General features: G+C 37.9%; 1 protein-coding gene across 5 annotated transcripts in view; it reads right to left on the bottom strand.

Annotated features, from left to right (window-relative positions):
• Positions 1 to 23,247, bottom strand: part of TULP4 (TUB like protein 4) — a 155,041-nt gene that overhangs the window by 96,118 nt on the left and 35,676 nt on the right. The window contains exon 1 of one of the 5 annotated variants that reach the window (XM_064708240.1): positions 15,111 to 15,143. The exons of the other annotated variants lie outside the window; for them this stretch is intronic. Coding sequence (XP_064564310.1) covers positions 15,111 to 15,128 — 18 coding nt within the window. The 5' untranslated portion in view covers positions 15,129 to 15,143. Of the gene's footprint in view, positions 1 to 15,110; positions 15,144 to 23,247 lie in introns of those variants that run through there. 5 annotated transcript variants of the gene reach the window in all.

Below are 23,247 nucleotides of genomic sequence, written 5' to 3'. Positions count from 1 at the left end.
AACAGATTTTATCCACCAGGCAACTTATATTTTAGCTCAGCAGGAGATTGTGTCTTTCAAAGTAAGAAATTAGGCTAGTAATGAAGTGAGACAAAATCTGAACTGCATATTTATGAACTGAGATTTTAAAATGAGCTAATAATGAGAAAATTAAATATTTAATACCATGCTTTGTTTCAGCAGGCACTAAAAATACTATTGCAATATTTGTCTATGAAAACACAGTTGGTGAGGGGGAAGAGAGCATTTATATCTATCTTAAAAACCAAATTTCTAGTTTTGCTCTTTCTGATACTGCAGAAATACCAAATACCATTTTTATACATTGTAAGGCTTTCCAAGTAAACCAAAAATCCAATCACAGTTACATATATATATATATAATAATACCATATATATAAACATATATATAATAATACCATATATATACATTATACAATAATACCATATATACCAACATCTGCAAATGCAACACTTGCACAAAATGCAGAATTCAGAGGTAAGCCTAGATATAAATCACATTAAGAATAGGTTACTAAAATGCTGAAAGTCTTGCTTTAAATCATTCCTGCATCCCAAGGGATCTCACTGTAAGAATCTCTCACATACTCTAAAAGCTTCCTGAAATCTCATGCATCATTCAAAAATTCTGCCTATTTATCTGCTTAAGGATTAATGGCTATGTCATCTTTCCCCCACTCTTTCTAAATTAACAGGGACTGATGACTTTTGCTCTGTAGCAGAAAATTCCATTAAGAACCCAATGCAGAGGGATGGCCACATCCCAGTGCACCTGAAGGAACAGTGATGCAATCCAGCTTTAGGAAAGATGACAGTCCTTTTCTTTCAACACAATCACCACTCTCCATAGGGAAGAAAAAAATGCCACATGGAAAGGCTTTGCTAATCAACATGTAAGGCTTTCTTTTTGTTCTCTGGCTACAAACTTGGGGGAAAAAAAGATAGAAAATACAGATTTCTGCATGTTTTAATTAGTTAGCCTGATCTGAACTAGAATACAACACAGTCTCTGACCACTAAATCACATCACAGAGGACCAGTAGTTCATACATTTTAAATTTCTGAGCTTAGAAGAAAGCCAAATACATGAAATTTAACATTAACTCCAGGACTTTTCATGTTTGGGGGACTCTTTCCTTAAAGTCAGGCTGTATGGCTCCCAGTATTTAAAACATTTTTGTAGATTCTCCTAAATTAATTGTGCACATTCCACACATGACTTTCATCTTAATGAGGGCTTGCACTGGGAATATATGGTTGAAAAATTAACTCTCTAATAAATTCAACTTTTTTTCTGTTGAGTTCATATGATAACAATTTCCTGATTAAAGCCTTACAGTCTGTGGGGACTTACACTAATACCAACCTAAAGAGCTCTCTTACTTATTGTGAAGTTTATAAATAGGGAATGGAGCTTATTATTTCTGCCAATACCTCTGATAGTGCTCTAAGGCTTCAACTAAGACAAGGATCCCACAGTGCTAGATTTTGTGCAAATACTCTACAAAAAAGCATCCCAAAAGTTTAAAACCTATATATGAACAAAAGGGTGCAACAAGGCAATTAATATTACTGATGCTTTATAAAGGGAAAATCAAACCAGAAGAAGATTAAGTGACAGACCAAAACAGTCACTAACCAAAGAATGTGCAGCTGGAGCTGGTACCAAATCATCAGCTATTGCTCACTGAAAGACTCTCATCTTCCTTGGCAAGCTTTTCTAGATAATGCTGAGAACTCATGGTCACTTGCTACATGGGGAGCAGTTTCTTCATTTATTTGAGTAATGTTTTTCACAGGAAACAGGAATGCACAGTTGCTAAAATGCAGGCATCTACCACTTGATTTTCTAGGTACTGAAACTTTCTAGCAAATATAAATCTTTATATGATTAAAGTCATGGAGGATCACTAGCCCCAGCAATCGTAGAGGCTAGTGAGCCTCTAAAGGAGCAACCTTTCAAGGTGCCTAAATGAACCCAAACCTTTTATCTACATATAAATCCAGCAGTGAATTAAAAGAGTAGAAACAATTCACTGCAAGGAGATCTGACTGAGCAAATGTCTCCTATAACCCCAATAACATTAAGATTGAAACTGGAAAAAGCAAATCCTTTCAATTCCCTCTATAAGCCAGACCTGCTTGGCGGAGCTGACACTAAAGATTCAGCTCAGATGAGAGCACCTAAATCAAGAGAAGTTTATTCTGAACTTTATGCTTACCATAGCCATCAAATAACTGATACCTAACGTGTTTCTTATTTGAATTTCAGGAGAGCTCCTCAGCCAGTTTTGCTGCCACGTTTCAGAAACAATGCCACTGGTCCTAAGACAACTCTAATGGACAAGAGCCTCATCTGTCCTATGATTACATGGGCTTAAATTAACAATTCCACTATCTCCCTTGGCAATTTAGTTTACTGGATAACTACTCTTGCATTTTCAATCCATGCACCCTTAATTTTCTAGGCTGCAGCAACACAGGTTCATTATTTCTTTTACTCTGAACAGCCAGAGCAACAAAGATCCCAACTCCTACAAAACTGCTTTCCACACAGCCATCCTTTAGTTCCTTTCTTACTCCCCTCTAAAATACATGATGGCTTTGTGATTCTCTTTTCTCCTCATTCAGAACTAAACACAAGGCCACGTTAAAACCCCAATCACTGCCACATAAAATGCACATGATGAGCTTTACAGGTTAATCTTTGCAGTGTACAAGGCTGAAGAGCCTACAAACTGCTAAGCACAAGCCAAGGAGAGAATCAGTGAACAGCTCATACACACAATGATCCAAATAAGTAAAGTGGACAGCAACCTCCAAAAGAGCAAAAATGACAGTAATTCCTCTACAAAATTAATTTTGTAGGGGCTCAGGCACTGCATCTAACCCTCCCCAGAGCTAACAAGCACTAGGTCTGGTGCAGAAAAACTGGTGAGCACAGTTATCTTCTTGTCCCTTAAGATAATCTCTGCGCTTGTGTAGAAGCCTGTACAAGCACTCATTCCACTGCAGCATTTGGGGAATGCAGCCCCAGCCCAGGAAGTGACTCCAGAAGAGATCAGTGCAAGCAAGGTCAACTATGAGATCAAAGCCTATTCTTGTCCTATACTATTATTATAATCATTATTATAGTTATTATATTATAATAACTATATATATTATATATATAATATATATAATTATATATTATATATATATATATATAATAACTATATATATACTATATATTATAGTTATTATATTATAATCGTTATTATAGTTATTATATTATAATAATAGTATTTACAGTATATATAATATTTATACTATATTATATACTTTTAATACATTGTATATTATATATATTCTATTTATATAATATATTTTATATATATATACACATATACCATATTTTATATATATATCCTACTAATATATAGTATATAATAGCAAATATACTATATAATATAATTGCATAATGTAATATATATTTGTACAGGGCATATAATGTATTTTCCATTATTAAGTATTATGCATACATAATGTCTTACAATATTTTATTATATAGTTTCATACCTTTATTATCATTATGAAAATATTATTATAGTCTATTACTAACAGTGAAATTCTAATCCTTCAACACCTACTCAGGTTGATTCTTCACCACCAGCCTGTACTTACACTTTTTAAATTTATGCTACTTTAACTATAATACAAAGTAGAAACACAATTAGTTTTGTATATTTTAGCACCTTTCATTTTGATATATGGAATGGGCATTGTTCTTCACAGCTGCAAAACTCCTGACATAAATTTCTGTGGCTATGTGCTACAACTCTCCTAACCTTTACACCTTGTTAACAAACTTCTTACTGCATGCTGGTCAGGGATTTAAACACTAATTTTTAAACAATTTCCCAGGGATCCTGTACTACCACAGACAACTGGCAGTGACAAACATTTATCATAGGTTGGTACTTCTCCTCCATAGGCTTTTTGAAGTCTTTTTAATTTTGAGTACCATTATAACAAGTGATGATGCCAAGCTTCCACAGTAAAGGCAAGCAGGCTAACTATTCTGCTGTAGGAAAGAGAGAAAATCCCACTTTGTGGTTGTGTAGTTAAAGACTTGTTCATCAAGCCTGTGCATAAAGTAGAAACTTGTGTTACAGACAAATTTAATTCAGGAATTTTGTGACATTTGGGCACTCAGCGTTTCATCTGCCATAGTGCTCTTTCACACTTTTTAAAATATATTGTACCCACTCATTTCAACACCAGAACAGGTGCAACATGCCAAGCAACAGCTTAGCATAATCCTACTTTAGGTAAAATGAAAGCATTTAATGAGTAAGAAGGTGGCTTACCAGCACAGATGCTTTCAATTTCAAGACACCAAACCATTTGGGGATTGGACTTTCCTCTCAGAATAAAAGATAACCAAGAGACAAAAAAAAGAAGCTTATTCTAGACTACTTCCTCTGTAGTAATATAATTAGTGACAACTGCCATCTGTCATTAATATGCTGCAAGCAATAAAAAATTACATAAAAATATAGCAATGTTTCTTTTATTATTAGCTCATCCTCCTGAAGAAAAATCCTAATATACAATAATTATTACACATAATAATTTTTAAGGCTATGCATCCTTTCATAAATACATTGTTCATTGTGAAGCTAAAACCATGACTGATTCTACTGTAATCAGAAGAGAATTTTAATTGTTTTCATTGAGCATCTGGAGGGCTGACATATTTCCTGTGGCTCTGAAGCCAATTTTTGTGCCTTGCTTGGGCACTGTATGTCAAGAAAAGCAGAAAAAATTATGTAATTCTTTTATCCATGGCAACTGTCACTGTACAGACAGTGCAGAAGTGGCCAGCTTAGCATAGCCCAAAAGGAGGCATAGATTGTTAACCTGATTTACAGAACTATTAAGCAGCCTTCAATCCAAGTGGCTTCACTGATGTGGCTGCAGCTCTTCTGAGAGGAAAATTTGGCTCTTTTTCCCAGTCTGCCTGCCCGGGACTGCAGGAGCTGGAACTGCTACAGAGCTGCACTCTCAGGCCAGCATTCGGCTTGGCTGTCATTCTTCTGCTTCAATATGAACCAGTGGTGACAGGCTCTGAAGTAATCCCCAGCCTATTACTAGGCTGAGAAAGAAAAAAGAGCCACCAATCCATAAGAGGTAGCAATAGAAATGTACAGAAATGCTATCAAGTACTTCTTGATAGAAATACTATAAACTATTCGAGACTCCAAAATTAATAACTTACTTTACACTATTAAAATGCATGGCAGCACTGTTCCCCTAAACGCAGAATAGAAATCAAGTTTAAGGAGGATGACCAAAATGAAATAGATTTTCACCAAGCTCCTCACAAAAGAGTTCCATGTTTAGATTTGATAATTTACTTTCTTGCTTCAGAAACTGCCCTAAAGTCTAAAAATCTTGTAGGTGATAATTCTGTACTCGTTTTAAGCTAAAAAAATAGGCAACATATAAAACAAGCCAAAATATTCATGTGAACATATACTTCCAAGAGCAGCTATTATACAGACAAGTTTTCTTCTTTGTCATAACCCACCCTGAATGCATTCATTTTCTACCAACTTCAGATAATTTAGGTGATTTTCCCACTATGTTTAAGAGGTGTAACTCAGCTGCATTGCACTTGTATTTTGATCTCCCCACAGTCCATATATGAGTGGAAAAAGCACTTTTGGTAGCAATTCAGCCACCACATGAAACACTACTTCAACACTACTTCAACCCTTTGCCCAGAGGAAAAGACTGAAATAATTGATTTTGTGAAATATCTGCAGTCCTTGGTAAGAGCAATAACAGACACTTAAAAAGCTCCTGACACGGCGAGGAAGACAATCCTGGCAGTGGAGCATTGGTTATCTCTGCACACAGGTACGAGCAGACAGCCCTGGGGTCCCATTAACTCCCACCAATTAATCTGCATCAAGCAGCCTCTGCACTTGTCCTGACAGCTACATGGCACAGGGTTAGTATTTCAGTAGTACTTTGGAGCAATTACAGATTATCCATGATGTTGCCACTAGATATTTACTCAGAGGTAAAAAAAAAAAAATTGCAAGGACTTAAAAATTTCATTTCCTCAATGAAATAGAAACTTGCAACGCCTGAGACAAAAGGAGCGAACATTTCTCAACTGCAAAAGAGAATTTTTATCCAACACAACTTGTGTGACCAATTCCCAAGTTATTGTATTCTGCAGTGAACTTGGTATTACAGTTTGTGACCTGCTGGTGGCCAGATTTGATGATGCACTGTCCTGTTTCTTTGGGTTCCTACCACTTTGAAGAGTTTAATTCTTGCAACTCATGATGTAAACACTGACATAATGATTAAAAGAACTCATCATCATAGCTTGCACTGACATACTAATAGTACAGGTACAATTTTATTTTTTTTATGTAAATGACAACCTGCAGAGTACATCTACATTCTTCCTCCAGAAGATCACATAAGCTTATTGACTTTTGCAGCTCTCAATCTCTTCGTTTTTTCAACAATTTCTCTAACATTTACAAAAAAATCAGAGTTGCTTATTTGGTTTTTTCCTACTGGACTCCTAGAAAAGAACATTCAAAAGCAGAGTTCTACAAATAATGAGAGAATTGAACTGAATCACAGATCTTTCAAGAAAATTAATATCACCTAAAATTAAGCACATTAACAACCCAACAGGTTGATCACCTATCTATAAGTCACTGCAGCTTCAAGTCACCAAGCACTTTTAAAAATTATTTAAAGAAAAAAACCCTAACTTTTGAAACAACTCAGCAGAAGCTTCCCAAGGCATGGAAAATGTGAGGACCAAAAGATGCTAATATGAAAAACAAACTTTTCTCCAGTGAACTAAAAAAGTAAAGCATTATAAATAGATCATAACAAAAATAGTATCTGCCTATAAAAAGAAACATGCAGCCCCAGTGTTGAACACATCTATTTACTCACTACTGGAAATTCCTGGAAGACAGCTGCTGAAAAGAAAGGCTGTTTCCTGTTCTGCTTCAAACACTACTCAGTACCATCAAATAGGAAAAGGGACAAAGAGAACAGGGAGTCTTGCAGGATATTTTCTTTTTCATTATTATTGGAGTGAGCTTCTGCTTTAATCTCCTTTCTTCCTCTGCTGTGCTCTCCCATCTCATTTCCTTCACCACCCTGCAAACACAGCTGCCATTGCACAGCAGCCAGGGAGAGCATCCTACATGCTCCCCCAGCAAGCCAAACCATTCAACTTCATGGTGCTTGCTACCAGACTTCTAAAGTGAAGTTCCTGCTGTGAATAGCTTCTGCTAAATGGACATTATTATTATCACAAATTTTTTTTTCCAAGCAAACATATGTCAGACTCCCCAGAAACATTTCTTTTTTTCCTACTGACTGAAGCAATTTAATCCCAACTGACTAGTTTTACTTGCAATTAACTTTTTGAATCTTTTCCATTTATGAACCAGCACAGAATCTGTAATTGGATGGTTTAACTTTTAAAAATTGTAGACAGCACCTTTTCCAATAAATGCTGAAATCCAAACAGGCCAACTAAATAGGAACCAAGATGTTGCTTACCCCAATTTTCCTTTTTTTGCCCCCCCCCAATATTAAAACAACCTTCTGTTTCCATGGCATTTTCTTCTTTCAAAGCCATCTACAAAGGCAAAGTCTGGTTTCTCAGACAGCAAAAAGCAATATTCTTTTCATAAACTTAACCATTCTTTCTTATTAAAGTATTATTTCAAGTTGCTCCATAAAAATCAAATTTATCTTGTAGCAGGCAGCAAGAGAGTGAGCTGAACCGCAGATGGATTTGCATCTATCAGTTACAGTTATGTGGAGAGGAAATATAAGAAGAAAAATCCAGTATCTTGAAAAACAATAACTTCTATATCAAAGCAAAGATGCAATTTAAATTTTATTAAACTCCACAGTCACAGAAGGCTCAAGTGTTATGTAAATCTCTGATATGGAGAATGAAACACAATATATTTGATTACTGCTGTGTCACATATCAGGGAATTAAGATAGCATTTCATATTAGGTATGGGGGTTTTTTTAAGTAATAAAAAGATACTTTTGCCATTCAGAAAAAAAAAGTAAATAAATACTAACATTTACATTTAGACATAGCAAAACAATGTAAAGTTTTGAATAATCTGAAAAAAAAGGAAAAAAATAAGAAAAATATGAATGCATTCCTTATGGAAACTAGCATCACAAATAGTTGTTAAATGATTCTGAGAAAAATTATGAAATATTCAGCTTTATTCCCAGCTAAGCCATCTATTCCAACCAATATAAGATGTAGATATAAAGATAAAAGGAAATCACAGGGAGAGTGGAACTGGAGCACAAATTAATGCAAGTAAATAAATTGGGGCTAGTGGTCCAAAGATGCAACACCACTTTACATTTCCACAGCCTCTTTCACATTCAAAGCAATGAAAATGTGAACTAACTAGAATAAAAGAATACTGTATGACTTTTAAAAGTTACAATTCAGCTCAAGCTACACTGATAATTACTAATGCAAGTCATAGAATGAAATTGGAAGAAGCTGACATAAAATTTCCTTCCACTGGAAGCTCCTTCTCTGCTTTTCAAGCCAAACCTCATAGAAAATGCAGTAAGGTCAGCCAATTAGCTTGTATCTGTCTTGGATCACACATAGCATTCTGTGTCTTTGAAAGCAGGCTTTTCCTCTCCAGTCCTCTCCAGAGGGCTTTACCTTGTCTAACTTTGCATGCCTGCAACATTTCTGTCCCTCAGTAAACTTTTAATCAATTATTTTTTCATATCCCTAATCAAAAGCAAATAATATTCTCCCAGTCCACAGCTCAGAGTGAAGGACTGATTTTAAATAAGTATTTCTTCCTGAAGTGAGTCATCTTAAAATGCCAGTGCATCACATTTTAGTGTCAATGTCATAATAATTTTAGACCAAGCACTGATGCCAATGGATTTACACATGAAGCCCTGCCAAATCATCAGATTTGGTTGGCAATTAATCTCTCCATTAATTTTGCATTTCTACTTTAAAAACATAATTTCTCAGACAAAAGGCTTTAGATCTCACCCAGGAATACATTAGTAAGCATCCCAGTGAGTCAAACACTGAATACTCAGCGCTGCTAACAAGGCCCCAGCAAGGTTGTTTCTGAATATTATCCTTCATAATAAGATGTTTAATCAACAGTGCCATGCAAAACCTCTATTCTGCAGCTAGAGAGCATAAAACCCCCAATTCACACTTGTCTGAAGCTTCCCTTTTGCCCTAATTTATCACTGAAATAAATAGTTTTAAACATTTATTTGGTTGGAAAGCTCATTTTAGTATCTACAGGTGAATGTATCTTTTTACAAGTATCCACTATGTTGGCTGAGCACTTTATAAGCAAATACCAATAAAATTTTCCTTTTAAAAATTAAAGGACATTTTTGCAGAAATACAGCACAGCTGAGCTTGGAAGGGACCTCTGGAGGTCATTTGGCACAAGCCCAACTCAAGGAGGGTCACACCCAGACTTGGCTGCTTGGGACCATGCTCAGGTGGCTTTTGAGTACTTCTAAGTTAACAACCTCTAGGCAACTTGTCCCAGAGCTCAGTCACCCTCCCAATAAAACAGCATTTTCTGATGATTAAAGAGAATTTTCTGTCTTTCAGTTTGGGCTTGTCACTGGGAATAATTCAACTCTCTACTCAGACAAAAATCAAAAATTGAAAAAACAGAATTTACAAGGACTTAAGGGACAATAAAAATAAGTGTCTCTAACATTTCAAAGAACATTTTAGGTAGCAATTATGCTATGAGAACTTCATTTATGTTAATGTTTACATTCTCCTTGCAAATTTTCTCTTTTTCCATTTCCCAATATAATGACTTTTAAAGACTTTAGCCCTTTAACTACTATTGTGTCCTAGTTTTTTCTGATCTTTCCAAATCTTTATCTTATGGCAATTTCATTCCTTTGTACATGGGCTATAGTTTGTAGGTGCCTGTGTGCTTCACCTACTCTTTGCATTTTAATATCTTCTCAAAGAAACATGCTCATTAAGCTGCATCATTTCCATACATTTACTTTACTACATTCAATAACACAGGTATTTGACATTTAATGTCTTCGTCACTAAAACTTTAAAAAAAAGCTTTTTAAAATGCTCACCATTTTCCAGGATGACAAATGTTACTGAATTATTTGATCTGCTAACTGAGAGCAGAGTATGCACTGCACACAGCTAGATCAAAGCCAGGAAAGTGGACACTTCCAGTAAAACCCAGAAATCAGTTCAATGCATGAGATCTCTCTGAGAAAGGCAATCACAGAAACCAGTCACCAGAAAACAGATCAATACTTCAGTACACCAGTGTTACCATGGACCAAGCCTAGCAAAGTAAATCGTACCTATTCTCCAGTCAAGAGAGACAAGTCAAATATACTGCCTACATGCACAAATATGTTAGTGTTCACATTTTAAAACAAATAAAGATGATCTCATTTCTTATGACAAAAGTAGAAGATACAGATAACTGATTATACAACAACATTAAATACATAAAGGCTACAGATGCCAGAAAGAAGAATCTCCCAACATTCCAAACACATGTATTTCCATTCACTTGGTAGGTGAAGAGCTGCTCTGAATTGACAACTGTTCAACAAAAACCCCCTGATCTTCTAGCAAACAGGTAACTGACTTTGCTTTAGCTTCAAGGCTTGATGCCACTTAATAAGATTTCTCCAGGGGATGCAGGACGGATTTCCTGAGCACAGACACACCTCAGCACAAAACCCAGTAAGGATCCAGGTCCCTGGGAAGGCTCAGGAACGAGGGCTCACAGCCTGCGACCTGCTTGTTGGGAATTTAGCTGCTAGAGAATGGAAAAGTACAAAACCGTGGCTAATTCCAAGTCCTGCACCTGCTAGATAGCGTGTCCTTGGGCCTAGCTGTGGTAGGATAACAAACAGTGAAAGAGACATGAGAAAAGAGAGATGTAACCCCTAAGGAATGCCGAAGAGTTCATGGCATAGTTTAACCAATAGATTGCTTGGCTTACAGAATATTCATAAGCTTATTACTCGCTGTATAAGTGTCTGATGCTCTCTTCAATAAAACAGAATTTGCTTATCACTCATATTGAGTGTCTGAGTCTCCCCTCACCGACAAATGGTTCATCCCTGACAAAGGCCTCATTTCCACGACAGCTGCTTGCTTTGTGCTCCCCTACCATAACTCCACTACACGGAAAAGTGGCCTCTGTTCCTCTGCTGGCCTCCCTGCAGGCTGCTCGGAGCACTGGCCAAGGCAGACTGAGGCAGCAGCTTTCCTGCCTGTGCACCCTCGTGTGAAGCCCCACGCAGTGAGCAGCTCAGGAGCACCCCAGGGCCAGGGCAGCAAAGAGGCCATGGTGCACAAATGCTGCACATCTCCAAGAGAGAAATACGGCTTTCAGGGAAAAAAAAATAAAGGAAAAGGAAAAAATAGATATTTAGTGCAAGCCTCTTACGAGACATGTGAAGATGCAGTCCCAGCCAAGCAAGCCAGCTGTTCCCTGCAGTAGTCTTGTCAAATCAAGCTCCCCATGAGCAAACAGATCTTACTTTCAGGTCCCATCTGTACATACAGGACTCCAGGTCTGCCAGTATGATTTTGACAGTCTGACTGACAGAGCTTTTGAAGCTGTTCAACTTCTTTTATCTGCCTGTGTGCATGCTGAATGCAGCCATCCTTCACGCTGAAAATAAAATAAATACGTATCATCATTCATCACCACTGTTTTGACAAATATTACATGGAACAAAGAAGCAGGAATTGTACTGGGAGCCCATGTCAGGTCCTCTATCTGTCACCAGTAAAAACGTTCCCCACTAGGCTTTCTTTCAAAGAAACACATCAGCCCTAACTATAACAAGTGGCAACTGTCATTATTATATTGGCCTTCATTAGCAACTGTGAGGAGATGGGGGAGAAAGGGAAAACAGAGACCAGCATTATGCCACTGTAGGGTTTTCATTACTGCTACGTGTAGTTGTTGTTCCTCTAGTCTCAAAACGCACATAAATCAACTTCAAAACACTCAGAACAGGGAAAAAAACCCATGATTCAGATGTAGGGGTACATTAGATTCTGTATGAGCAACAGACTAGCATGATTCAAATCAGGAAAATAAATAACTGGAGTGGCATGAATAAATAACTAACAACTGTTGTAACCTTTTCCAGTGCAGAAGAAAAAAAGACCATTGAACAAAATCTGAAAAATGGAAATTCAAACAACAAAGGAAATACTTTTTCCACACAATCCATAGGTAAATTGTACAAGTCATTATGCAGGATGGGTCAAAATTTTACACTTGATAGAAATAGCAGTAAGGCAAATTCACAAAAGAAAGTCCTAAGAACAACACCTGTGAGCCTGGCCCTGAGAGAGAGAGAGCTCCTGGGCTGCAGACACCTGAATCTGTACCAGAAAAGCAAAATTATGAGCCTACTGGTGCTTAAACTCCTTCCTGTGTGTTGACAACCAGTCACTGCCAGAGACAGGACACTGTGCCATCAGGATGTTTGATCTGATACCCTATGGATGCTATTAACCACTGTGGACAAAGCCTTTAACATGTAAAACTTCATGCTGTCCTGTCTCAAACAAGTGACAATTAATTCTATTATTAATTATATTTTAGGATTAATTCTAAATTAATTCTAAAATTTGCCGGATCTAACATTAACCTTTTTTTTCCTCTCTCTCTCTGGCAAAATCTGCTCTATATTTCTTTTTCACTCCTGTTTTCAAAAGGTCAATATTTGAAGTTTTAAGTGTCTTTCATTTTCTCATCACATCAAAAGTTCAATTGTATAATAAAGTTAAAATTCTGTCAAGGGACATTTTAAGAACATTGAGCAGTATATCTATAAGCAAGCTAGTATACACAGGCAGCTTAACATACATACTTCTTTTTCTATAACATGTCAGCATTGAGCCTTACCAGACCAAATGCTCAAATCACAATTGCAATAAACACCTGAAGACCTTATGAACCTTCTTAAGTTGTCTAAACAGCATAAAGTTCAGGCAGAAACCTCTGGCCCAAACTATTAAGCAGAGGGCACCTAAATGGCACAACGAAGTAGGACTGAGCCATTTCAGAAATACAGATGGGGTTTGGGGCAGATGCAATTTTAAGACAAGGAGTCAGATGAGCCAAAATAGCACTAAGAATGAGGTAAAGCTGAAGAGTTTCATTTCCAAATGAAAAATACTAGGAAAACAGAAAAGCAAAATTAAAATGTGGTTAATGACAGATTTGAAAAAGGAAAAAAAAAATTCCATTTTTCAAACAGCACCTTCTCAGAAAGTTCAGAAGACTGTTTTATCACAACCATAAAACCAGTACTACAGTAGACCAGTAATAGTGACTTCTGTCACAAGTCTGACAGTATACCAGTGAAGACCATGAATTGAGAAGTGCTAAACAGCAGATTACACACAAGGGTGTAAAGCAGACTTCTTTGATCACACTCCTTTTACCTGCACCCCTGAATATCTGGGAATAGCATCCATCTGTGGATCCATTTAAAGCTACAATGAAGAGGATGCTTCACACTAGTATGACAAGTTTGGACTGACAAATTCAACTGCAGTGTCCAAGAAAGCTTCAACAGAGTCAGAGCTCTGCTTGATACAACACAAATCATTACTCTGCTTTTTAGCTATTTCAATTAATGCACATTGTAAATTAAAGCAGCCATTCTATTTTTAACTTACAAACACCAAACACACATTAGTAAGGAGAAACTGAAATCTGCAATGTCTCCCTACTTTATAAACCTTCAGCCATACTGTGTATAACAACCCTTGGATACTGGTCATAAACCAGAAGGTTTACAATGCTCCAATTTACACAAGACTCTGCAGGTAAGAATTCATGGCATCTTTTTAGTCACCTGCAGACTGCCTTGCAGGACAGTAATGACTGAAATCTCTCACTTAGAAGACAATATACACATGCTCCTGATCCCAATGTATAGGCAATGCCACATAGAAACCACCCAGCACTGGCATCAGGGATTGCACCAGGACTGCTGGCAACAGGTGAGTATAAACGTTAAAGGCTGAAAAACTTCTTGCACCTGTCACATTTTTGCATTTTCACTCTGGTATCTCTCCTTCAAAATAGTCACCTTCTAGCTTTTCACAAACACTGATTTCACATAAAGAGATTCAAAAGGAATAAAAGAAGAAAAGGCAAAATATGATAACTCAGTTATTAAAATATTTTTAAAGAAAAAGGGTGAAACTGTAAGGGGGCAGGAAGAGAATCACAGAAATGTTACCTGAGAAAAAGTAGCAGTGAAAATAAAAATGATGATGATTGCTGTTACTATTATTATTATTGCTACTACCATCATCATCATTTGCTTATTTGTACCATTTAAATAAACATCTAAAAGGGTCACGTGGAAAAAACCCCCATCAATAATGCCATCATGAGGTGGCAGCCATGCAATGCAGAAACCAATCACAGGTTGCCAGAAGGTATAATTAAAGCACAGCATGATGTTCAGGGTGTGTTTGTTTAGAAATTTAGAGCTGAGAGAATGGATGGGTCCTTCCAAAGTACTAAGTCATGTTATAGACTTTTCTTCTGCCCTCAATCATTTAACCTGTTTGCAGACAATAATTTGGCACAGGTAAAGGATTACAGTTCAGATAACAAACATGGCAGCAACACAGATTTCATTTAAATTATCTTATAACAAGGAAGATCCACTTATGGAGAAATCTGTAAAAACCAGGATGATTTAAATAAGCCCTTGTCATTGACCTTCAATGGCCTATAACATTCTGATGGCTCCAAAGGCTTTCCTTGGGAAAGACAGAGAGAAGGTATCACCCCTGCCAGTAACATCCAAAACCTCAAAAGTATGTATCTTTACACTTCTGGGCTTCATCCTACAAAACAGTGAATTACATGAGTATTCTGTGCTTAATGGGTGGATAAGGGTCCTGATACAGCAATTCCAAGCAAAGCAAGCAAGCTCACATTTCAGAAAAGCAGCTTTCTTACTTGTATCAGCACTGCCATTTCCTTTCTTGCAGCTGGTCACCCATGGGCAGGTAGAAAGGGAAAACCAGGCCAAACCAAACTGCAGCCTGCCCTGCCTGCTCTGGATCAGGCCCAGGATGCCCCATTGCACCACGAGTTCCATCCTGTATAACAACTCACATTTTTGTGTTAACGTTTCAGCAGGCACTTCTTCTCTTGCCCTTTTCTGCGAGACTTGTTTATTTCAACTGAGCTATTTTTGTCTACTTTGCATCCCCTCCCTATGCTCTTTTATCTGCTACTCATATTTTTTCCATTCCTTTCAGTAACTAATCCCTTTGTGGGTGGCTTGCACAAGGACAAGCCCAACAGACCTCTTGCCTGATTTTTATTTAGTTATTTATTTATTTTTAATCTTGCCTGGCTATGTATTTTATTTGGCAGCTTTATGGAGAGATTTCCTTTTAGTGTTTTAATTCAGGCCATAGAGGCCTCAATAGGAAACTTAATAAATGATCTAAAATAAATAACTGGCATTCAAATGGTGTCACACCACACACAGGCAAGAACAGAGTTGTTGAAATAAAGCATTTCAGTGATAAAGGACTTCACAGGCCCAGACAAGAGGTAAAATCTAAAGGTGCCATTATCTAATGCCTTTCATCTGAAAGGACCCTGGAGCACACTGTTATACAGCTTTGTTTATAAAAGGGAGATCATAAAATAGATTAATATCCTAAAAGATCCAACATTCTATTTCTACCAGAGTTTGTCATACAGTTGGAAATTTTAATAGCTTTTTGATGTCATCTGGTTTGGCATCCTTGTGACTGAGAGATCCTGCCTCCATCTTTTCTGCTCTGTAGCTTGACTTGGTCACCTAGTGCTGGCATCTCTCCCTGAAAAAAAGCCCTGCAGAACAGGGGAAGCAAGCAAAGAGCTTCTGCTCCAGCTTCAGGGATAGCCTGGCTCCAGGAACAGATCAGCTTCAGGTACCTCCAACACAGAGTGTTGTGGACATGCAGTGGCTCCTGCAGCTGTGCAAGGCAGAACCATTTATCATCCCGGCGGTAACAACACAGAGGAGCCAGGCAGGCAGAGCTCACCCCTCAGCAGGGCTGTGCCACAGCCCCCGGGCTCCACACACACCCCCCCAGCAAAGCTCACTTGTGAGCCCATTCTCCAGCTCAGGGAACTCCCAGCTGAGGGGCAAACACAAGCCACTGGAACAAGGTACCTGTTTGCTTTCATTGGTTCTGGGAAGGACATCACAGCAGTGCCCACACCAAGTCCAGCCACGTGGCAGAGGAGAAGCCAAAGCACCCGATTTTCTCTTAATGCCTCAATAAGATCTGTGTTCATCTGCTTCCAGAACAATGACAAAGTGACAGGAAATTTCAAAAGAGCAGCAAGAGTTATTAGCTTGCTAATAACCACCCAAAAATGAATACATATTGGTGAGCAGCCTTCTATCAAACACTTCTGTGACTGTCGTGACTAGAGTTGTTCCAAAAATTTTCAGCTGATTAAAAAACCTCAAAACAAGCCTCTTATCTTCAACTATTATTGGCTCACAGAAATAGAAATCTGTGTCTTCAATTTTAAATGAAGTGTTTTCAAGGCTTCCCTTCCTTACTCATCCCAAATAGTGAATGAAGAAAGCAGCAGACTATTTTTTTAAGCAGAAATACAAAGATGAAGAGGAGGGAGCAAATGGCTTTCCAAAGCTTTTTTGTATTTTAAGTGAAAAGTTCAAATACTCCCAATTTGTAAAAACAAAACCACAAAAAACCCAAAACAAAGTTGTCACTATAAACGGATTAGACTAAAATTTCACAGAATCTAACACATTCCACTAAAAGCAGCACCATCCTCACAAATATTTAAAAAAATAACGACCCATCTTTCTCTGTTAGGGAAAATACCCATTTTACAGGAATAGTAGCTAAATCTACACTGACAGAAGCTAGCCATGAGTGCCACAGCACAGTATGATGGAGCTGTCACTGTTAAAGAACACTTGTAAAAATAATTTGGAAAATCAGCCATCATCACATTGGACAGCGAATCCGAAAAAGCACTCTCTGCCACAGCCTGGAAGTATAAAAATTATTTTAAAATACATTTAACCCTCTTTTTACAGCCTCCAGTACAGTTCATGCACCTTCTGCAGGTTATTTTATGGGCCTCTGCCTCATTTTGGCAATGTAAGGACTAGAAAATGCAGCCTTAAGGTTGATTTATTTAACAGTAGCAGCTGTATACTCAATGAATTTGTTCCCATGTGTATCCAAAACTCACTTCCACTGACATTCAAGATAAAAAGTTAACACCTCAAAGTCATCACAGTAAAGAAATGCAACAGTAAGTTCCATTAAACACACTTAAACCTGTTTGAAATACATGTTTCACAGAATATCTAGGTGAGCAAACCTACATAACCTTCTTTACTGGTGAGGATTAAAAGCTCCACTTGGTTTTTTGGACCAGGGAGGTATCTGCTGTAGTGGTGAGGATACACTAAGTTGGCTGATAAACTGCCAACTTCCTTATCATTTCCCATCATTTCTCAAGTGATTCTGGAGCTAATTGGCAATAAGAAACTTCAATTACTAACTGACTTTCTTCTAGCTTTCACGCCTACCCAAGGGAGTCACACACCATCTTTCAGACTCAAATACCTGTGATTCTCAGTCTTAATAATCACTGCAGCATATAAATACATCACAAATTATTTTCTTTTTTAGCATACTTTTAAAAGTCAAGCTTAATAAGAACATGTTAGATCTGACATCACTAATGTTATTACAACAACACTAAACTCTATTATTAAAACCTCTCATTGACATGAATCATGTTATCCATCCTCTGGGCACAATCCTCATCATTACAATTGGTCTAAAGCTCAGAACAGGTGATTTGTAAGCTGTTTAACTGATTGAATCACAGCGAGCTGGATGTAAAACATAGCTAAATATCCCCTTACTCTGACTGCTGTACACCTAGGTTTTCAGCTCTGAAGGTAGCTATGCTGTGCATTGAGGAATTCCTTGAGATTAGCTAGATATATACTAAAAAACCTCACTGCACTGGCGCCCACATTCAGTGGGGTCAAATATTACTCATGATCAAACTCTGAAGACAAGTCATGTAAATTTATTTTTAAATTGGCTTGTGAAATCAGATACTCAGAAGAATACTGAGATTAAACTGACAAAGACAAATGCCAAGAAACGTTGGCTACCTGTGCAGAATTACAGTATCAGATCATTTAATGAAAATTAATTGATTCATCTTCACAGTTCCAAAGACAGAAAAATTAGAACTACTGTTTTTCCACTTTTCAGAAAATGAGAAATACATCCAGGTTATAGTGAAAAAACAAAAAAACCAAAAAACCAACAAAACAAAACAAAACAAAAAAAAGGAAAAAACAAAAACAAAAAAAAAAAAAAACCAAAAAAAACCCCAATCCTTCACAGCAACACTGAGCTGCTGAACTGTTAGACTTTGGTTTTTTTCATGCCCTTCCCTGCATACATAATACTTTCCAAAACAAGTAATATGGAACTTGTTTGGGCAACTTTCCCTCACCCACAGGCACTGCACAGGCACTGAATGGAAGAGAATGACAAGGAGTCAAAAAAAGAGTATGCATCCAGGTAATTGAAAACGGAATCACAATATGTGTGCACCAACACATTCAAAGAAATGAACTGACATGGTAAATCAAGTGCAGCTAATGCTGACATTACATAACTTCTGATAGCTCAATCTTTCTCTCTGATACACAATGGCTGTCTGACAAATTGCTAAGGTTTTACAAAAGAAGTAGGATAAACCCACATGTTGCTCCTGACATCCACCGTCAACCCACAAGGCGATGAGCAGGACTGATATCTACTATCTGCATGTAACTAACAGCTATTAAATTTGTCATCTCTGGTTTGGATCACTCACTGCAGAGGATGAAGACACTGTGATGACATCTGATAGCTGTTTATGAATTCAGGACCTCACAACTATAGATCCAACCCCAAGGCCTGGCAGAAAGCCACATTAGAAAAGCAGCAGGCAGGCTTGCCCTCTTCTCTGCCACCTATTCCCTCCAGGTATTCCTGCATCTGGAAACCAAACAGTCCCAAAACTCCCACCCTACCTACACTTCAGGCTCATTCCCACTGCTACCTAAATTCTGAGCTCTTTCCCTATTCTCATAAAAGCTGCTATCATTAATGTGAAATTAATCACATGTAAGGTGCCTACATCAAGTAAGTAAAAACCTCCACTGGAACAGATTCTAGTAAAAGTACTAATGGATGCCCACTAGGTAATACTATATATTTTCCAATAGCAAAATAATAATAATAATAATAATAATAATAATAATAATAATAATAATAATAATAATAATAATGATGATGATGATGATGTAGAAGTACAACTAGCAGTTCAGTTGCTACCAGTATTTGCACCAATGGTTTAAAAAGAAAATTTTAATAGCAAGGTATTTCTAATACTACTAGTAGTTTTAAAAAAACAACCTAGGAGACTAGAGTGCCTTTCATATTAAATAGCTTTCAAATTTCTGTCCTTAAGATTAAAAATGTAAAGGGCACAAGAAACCTAAAAACCAGCTGCCTAAACCCATCAAGTTTAAAATATTTTAAGTCTCTGGGCTATTATTTTCAAAAAGGAGATACACCTGCTACTAAACCTTGGTGCATCTCAAGTATAAAAGTCTCTTGCTCAGAAATTACATTGAAAAAATCTCAAATGAAGTCATAAAATGCCTCGTGCATAGCATACAAATTCTTTCTATTGTGCTTTCTAGTTTATGGACAAGATGGAAGTTTTTCAAATCAGGCAAACCTGTTCTGATTACTGTTACAATTAAGCATCAAAGCTGCAGACAGAGCAATTAAAATGTGAACGAGGCATTATGAAAATATTCTGTATGTATGGAAACAAAATTAGACATATTTGCCTCAAATGGTAGTATAGGATCACCTGGTTTTAGAGAAGCCTCTTCTCCCTTTTTATGCTTTAGATGGCTCATTTTAGCTGTCAGTAGCAAGACCTTCAGGACGGAAAATTGACTTCCACCTGTAATTCCCAACACCCAGTGCCTTGCAGTGCACACAGTCATCTCCCCAACCAGTGCAATCCCAAGCAGATCTCACTTCTCCACTCCAGGAGGAGCCTGGTTGAGGGAGGACAATTTTAACCCTTACTAAGTGACCACAGAGACTAGAACCCTTACCACAATTAACTCAAAAGAAGCACCAGCTTCAGACAGGCCCTTTAATAAAACATAACGTTGTGTCAAAACCTAATTCGAATCTATTTATTCAACAGAGTAACTTTATGGCAGCCATAAGGCATAACAACAAGGTATAACTGGTTTCATAAATAGTATGTATGAAAACGACAATATCAAAATCTCATTTGTTAACCTCCCTGCTGGATTTGTTTCTTCTGGAGAAAGGTTAGGGCAGGAGAAGTTCTGTCATTATGAACAATTCTCAATTTGAAGCACTGCTTCAAGACTTCTGATTTCCTTCCAACATGAACATCTATGTATATGCCAATAGGTATTTCTCAATCAACAAGCCTTGGTTTACATTTTTATAACTTGCATAATTGTTGCTGATATTCAAGAAAGCTAATGACACGAGATTGCTCTCACAAGTGAAATGCAGAGTCTGGAATCTCTAATTAGTAGGAGGACTACTAAATCTGAGGAAACCGTTGAGAGTATTATTCTGGAAACAGTAAGAATGCTGGAAATGCAGTGAAATGTAAATAAACACATAAATGATGATTTTTCATAATTCCTACTCTAACATCTGTGATCAATGGGGTACCTTCTGGCCAAAAGCAGAATTGCTAAGATAATGTAAATGAGAAAACATTTATCTTAGACACCAATAAACATAACTTATGCTAAGGCCCCATTTTGTACAGTAAACTAATCTGAGCCTGGATGGAAGAACAACAAATGTTCTTCCATTTCATACATTTTGCTCAATACTGGTCCCATTTAGGTTATCAAGCATATGCCTAGCTCAAGATATTACCAGAACAAGAAGTGACAGGTACCCTCAATCTGCAGCCTTTCTTAGCCACTTAATCCTCTGCATATTTTTAAGACACCTTATTTCAAGGACCTAAACTTTTTGAGCATCCAGTCCTTAAAATAAACACAACTCCCTCCCCAGCAACATCCTTTATTAATGAATCAGACATTTGGGATTCTGGTTCTGTGCAGCAACTGGAACCACAGTTCCATTGTATGCTCATAGGAAACTGCTCAGCTGAAGAGGAAGATATTTGTATATTATCAGGCTCAAAAAGTACTGCACAGGACCAAATCAGAACTGGGGAAAGGGAGAGAAGAAGAAACAGGATCCCTTTTCTTTATGTCCTGTTGTATCCCTTACAAACTAAGCTCTCTAGTATGCCATCAACACTCCTTTTACCCACAGCAGAGCACCAGAAAGCAGTCTCACTCTATCCTCTGAGCAGCTTCTGGGGTATCTTCACATGTGCACGCCTGACAGATAAGGTCATTCCTCAAGAAAGGTCCTCATTAGGGAAGCCACAAATCACACAGAATCACAGAATGAACTAGATTGGAAAAGGCCTTTGAGATCATCAAGTCCAACCTGTAACCTAACACCTCCTTATCAAATAAACCATGGCCACACTGAGTGCCAAACCCTGACTTTTCTAAACACATCCAGGGACAGTGACTCTACCACCTCCCTAGGCAGATGATTCCAGTGCCCAATCACTATTTCAGCGACAAATTTTTTTCTGATTTTTAACCCGAACTTCCCTGGCACAGCTTAAGGTTAAATACCCCCATTTTTAGTATTTTGTAATCAAATAATCAAGATTTTTGAGTCTCCTTTCTACCTTTATTTTTTTTTTCACTGACATAATTCTCTGTTGCGTATCTACCTGAAGAATGACCTTGATATTCCTTTGGGGGGAATTGGTTTTCCTGTAAAACACAACCTCCTCTAGCTCTTTCAGGTTTGAGGCTTTAGAGCTGTCTCTTCTCTAGGTGGAAGAACTCTCTTTTTGCCACCTTACTCAGAAGACTGCATTTCTTCTTTAACAGGCTGAAATATTCACTCTTTCCCAACTGGTCCAACATCTCTTGCAGGTGCTTACATTTGGCCCCCTCTCCAGGACACCACTCAAGCCTTTAGCAGGACATGGCCACACTGCTGATAATCAGCCTTCTGCTGTTGGCCATTATCCTCTGGAAGTCACATCTGTGCATCCGACTGCTGCCTTCTGCCGACTGCCAGTGCCTGCCAGATCCCCCACATGTGTGCTCAGCCTCACCAGAGCCAGGGCCATTCTCCACCCTGTGACAGCATTTTGAGACTGGCTGCACTCCAGCTGCACCTGTGGCTCCTGCGCTTGGGCAGGGGCTTGCACACACCTCTCCCAGGCACTGTGCATCTGCCGCTGCAGGTTTCTTCACACTTCTGCCTTGTCTTTCCCAGATGAAACAATTACTTGCCATCTTCTCATTTAACAAGCAGATGAGCCAACTCAGCAACTGGAGCACGGCTGGTGATACAATTTCCTCCAGAAGTCTGATCTTTCAGTGTCTACATTTAGCATTTTTATCACTTTGTTTGAAGCAGCGCTGTCGGTTTCTACAGCTTACAACAGACTCACGTTCTGTAGCTTCTTCTAGAACTTTTCAAACACCATGACTTGTGCATCTAGACAGCTCCTTCTCTTCAGCTCAATGACAGTTTTCCTTCCCAAACTCTGTTTCTCTTATGAAGTCACTCACATCCAACAGCTTGACTTTCTTCTGCATTTTAATAACCTCTGCATGAGGATTTTGACTGTGCTCTCCAACTCTTTGACTACTTGGGAAACCATATGGATTTCTCCTCAGAAAAAAAAAAATCCTCCTCTTCTAGCACAGCAGTTTGTTCTCGTTTTAGCCAAACTTGAATGGATTCTCTCCACACCTCTGTATGCATAGCACTTCCTGCCTGCCTTCAAGAGCTTTTTTCTGATGCTGCTTCACCAATTTCTGTGCAAGAGATTTCACTTAGATTCACAAATATATTTCACAGAGTCTCAGAGTGATCAGGGTGGAACCTCTGGAAATTCTGAACTC

The sequence above is a fragment of the Zonotrichia leucophrys genome, chromosome 3 (assembly GCF_028769735.1).
Source record: "Zonotrichia leucophrys gambelii isolate GWCS_2022_RI chromosome 3, RI_Zleu_2.0, whole genome shotgun sequence".
Lineage (NCBI taxonomy): Eukaryota > Metazoa > Chordata > Aves > Passeriformes > Passerellidae > Zonotrichia > Zonotrichia leucophrys.
This window is presented reverse-complemented; position numbering and strand designations above follow the sequence as displayed.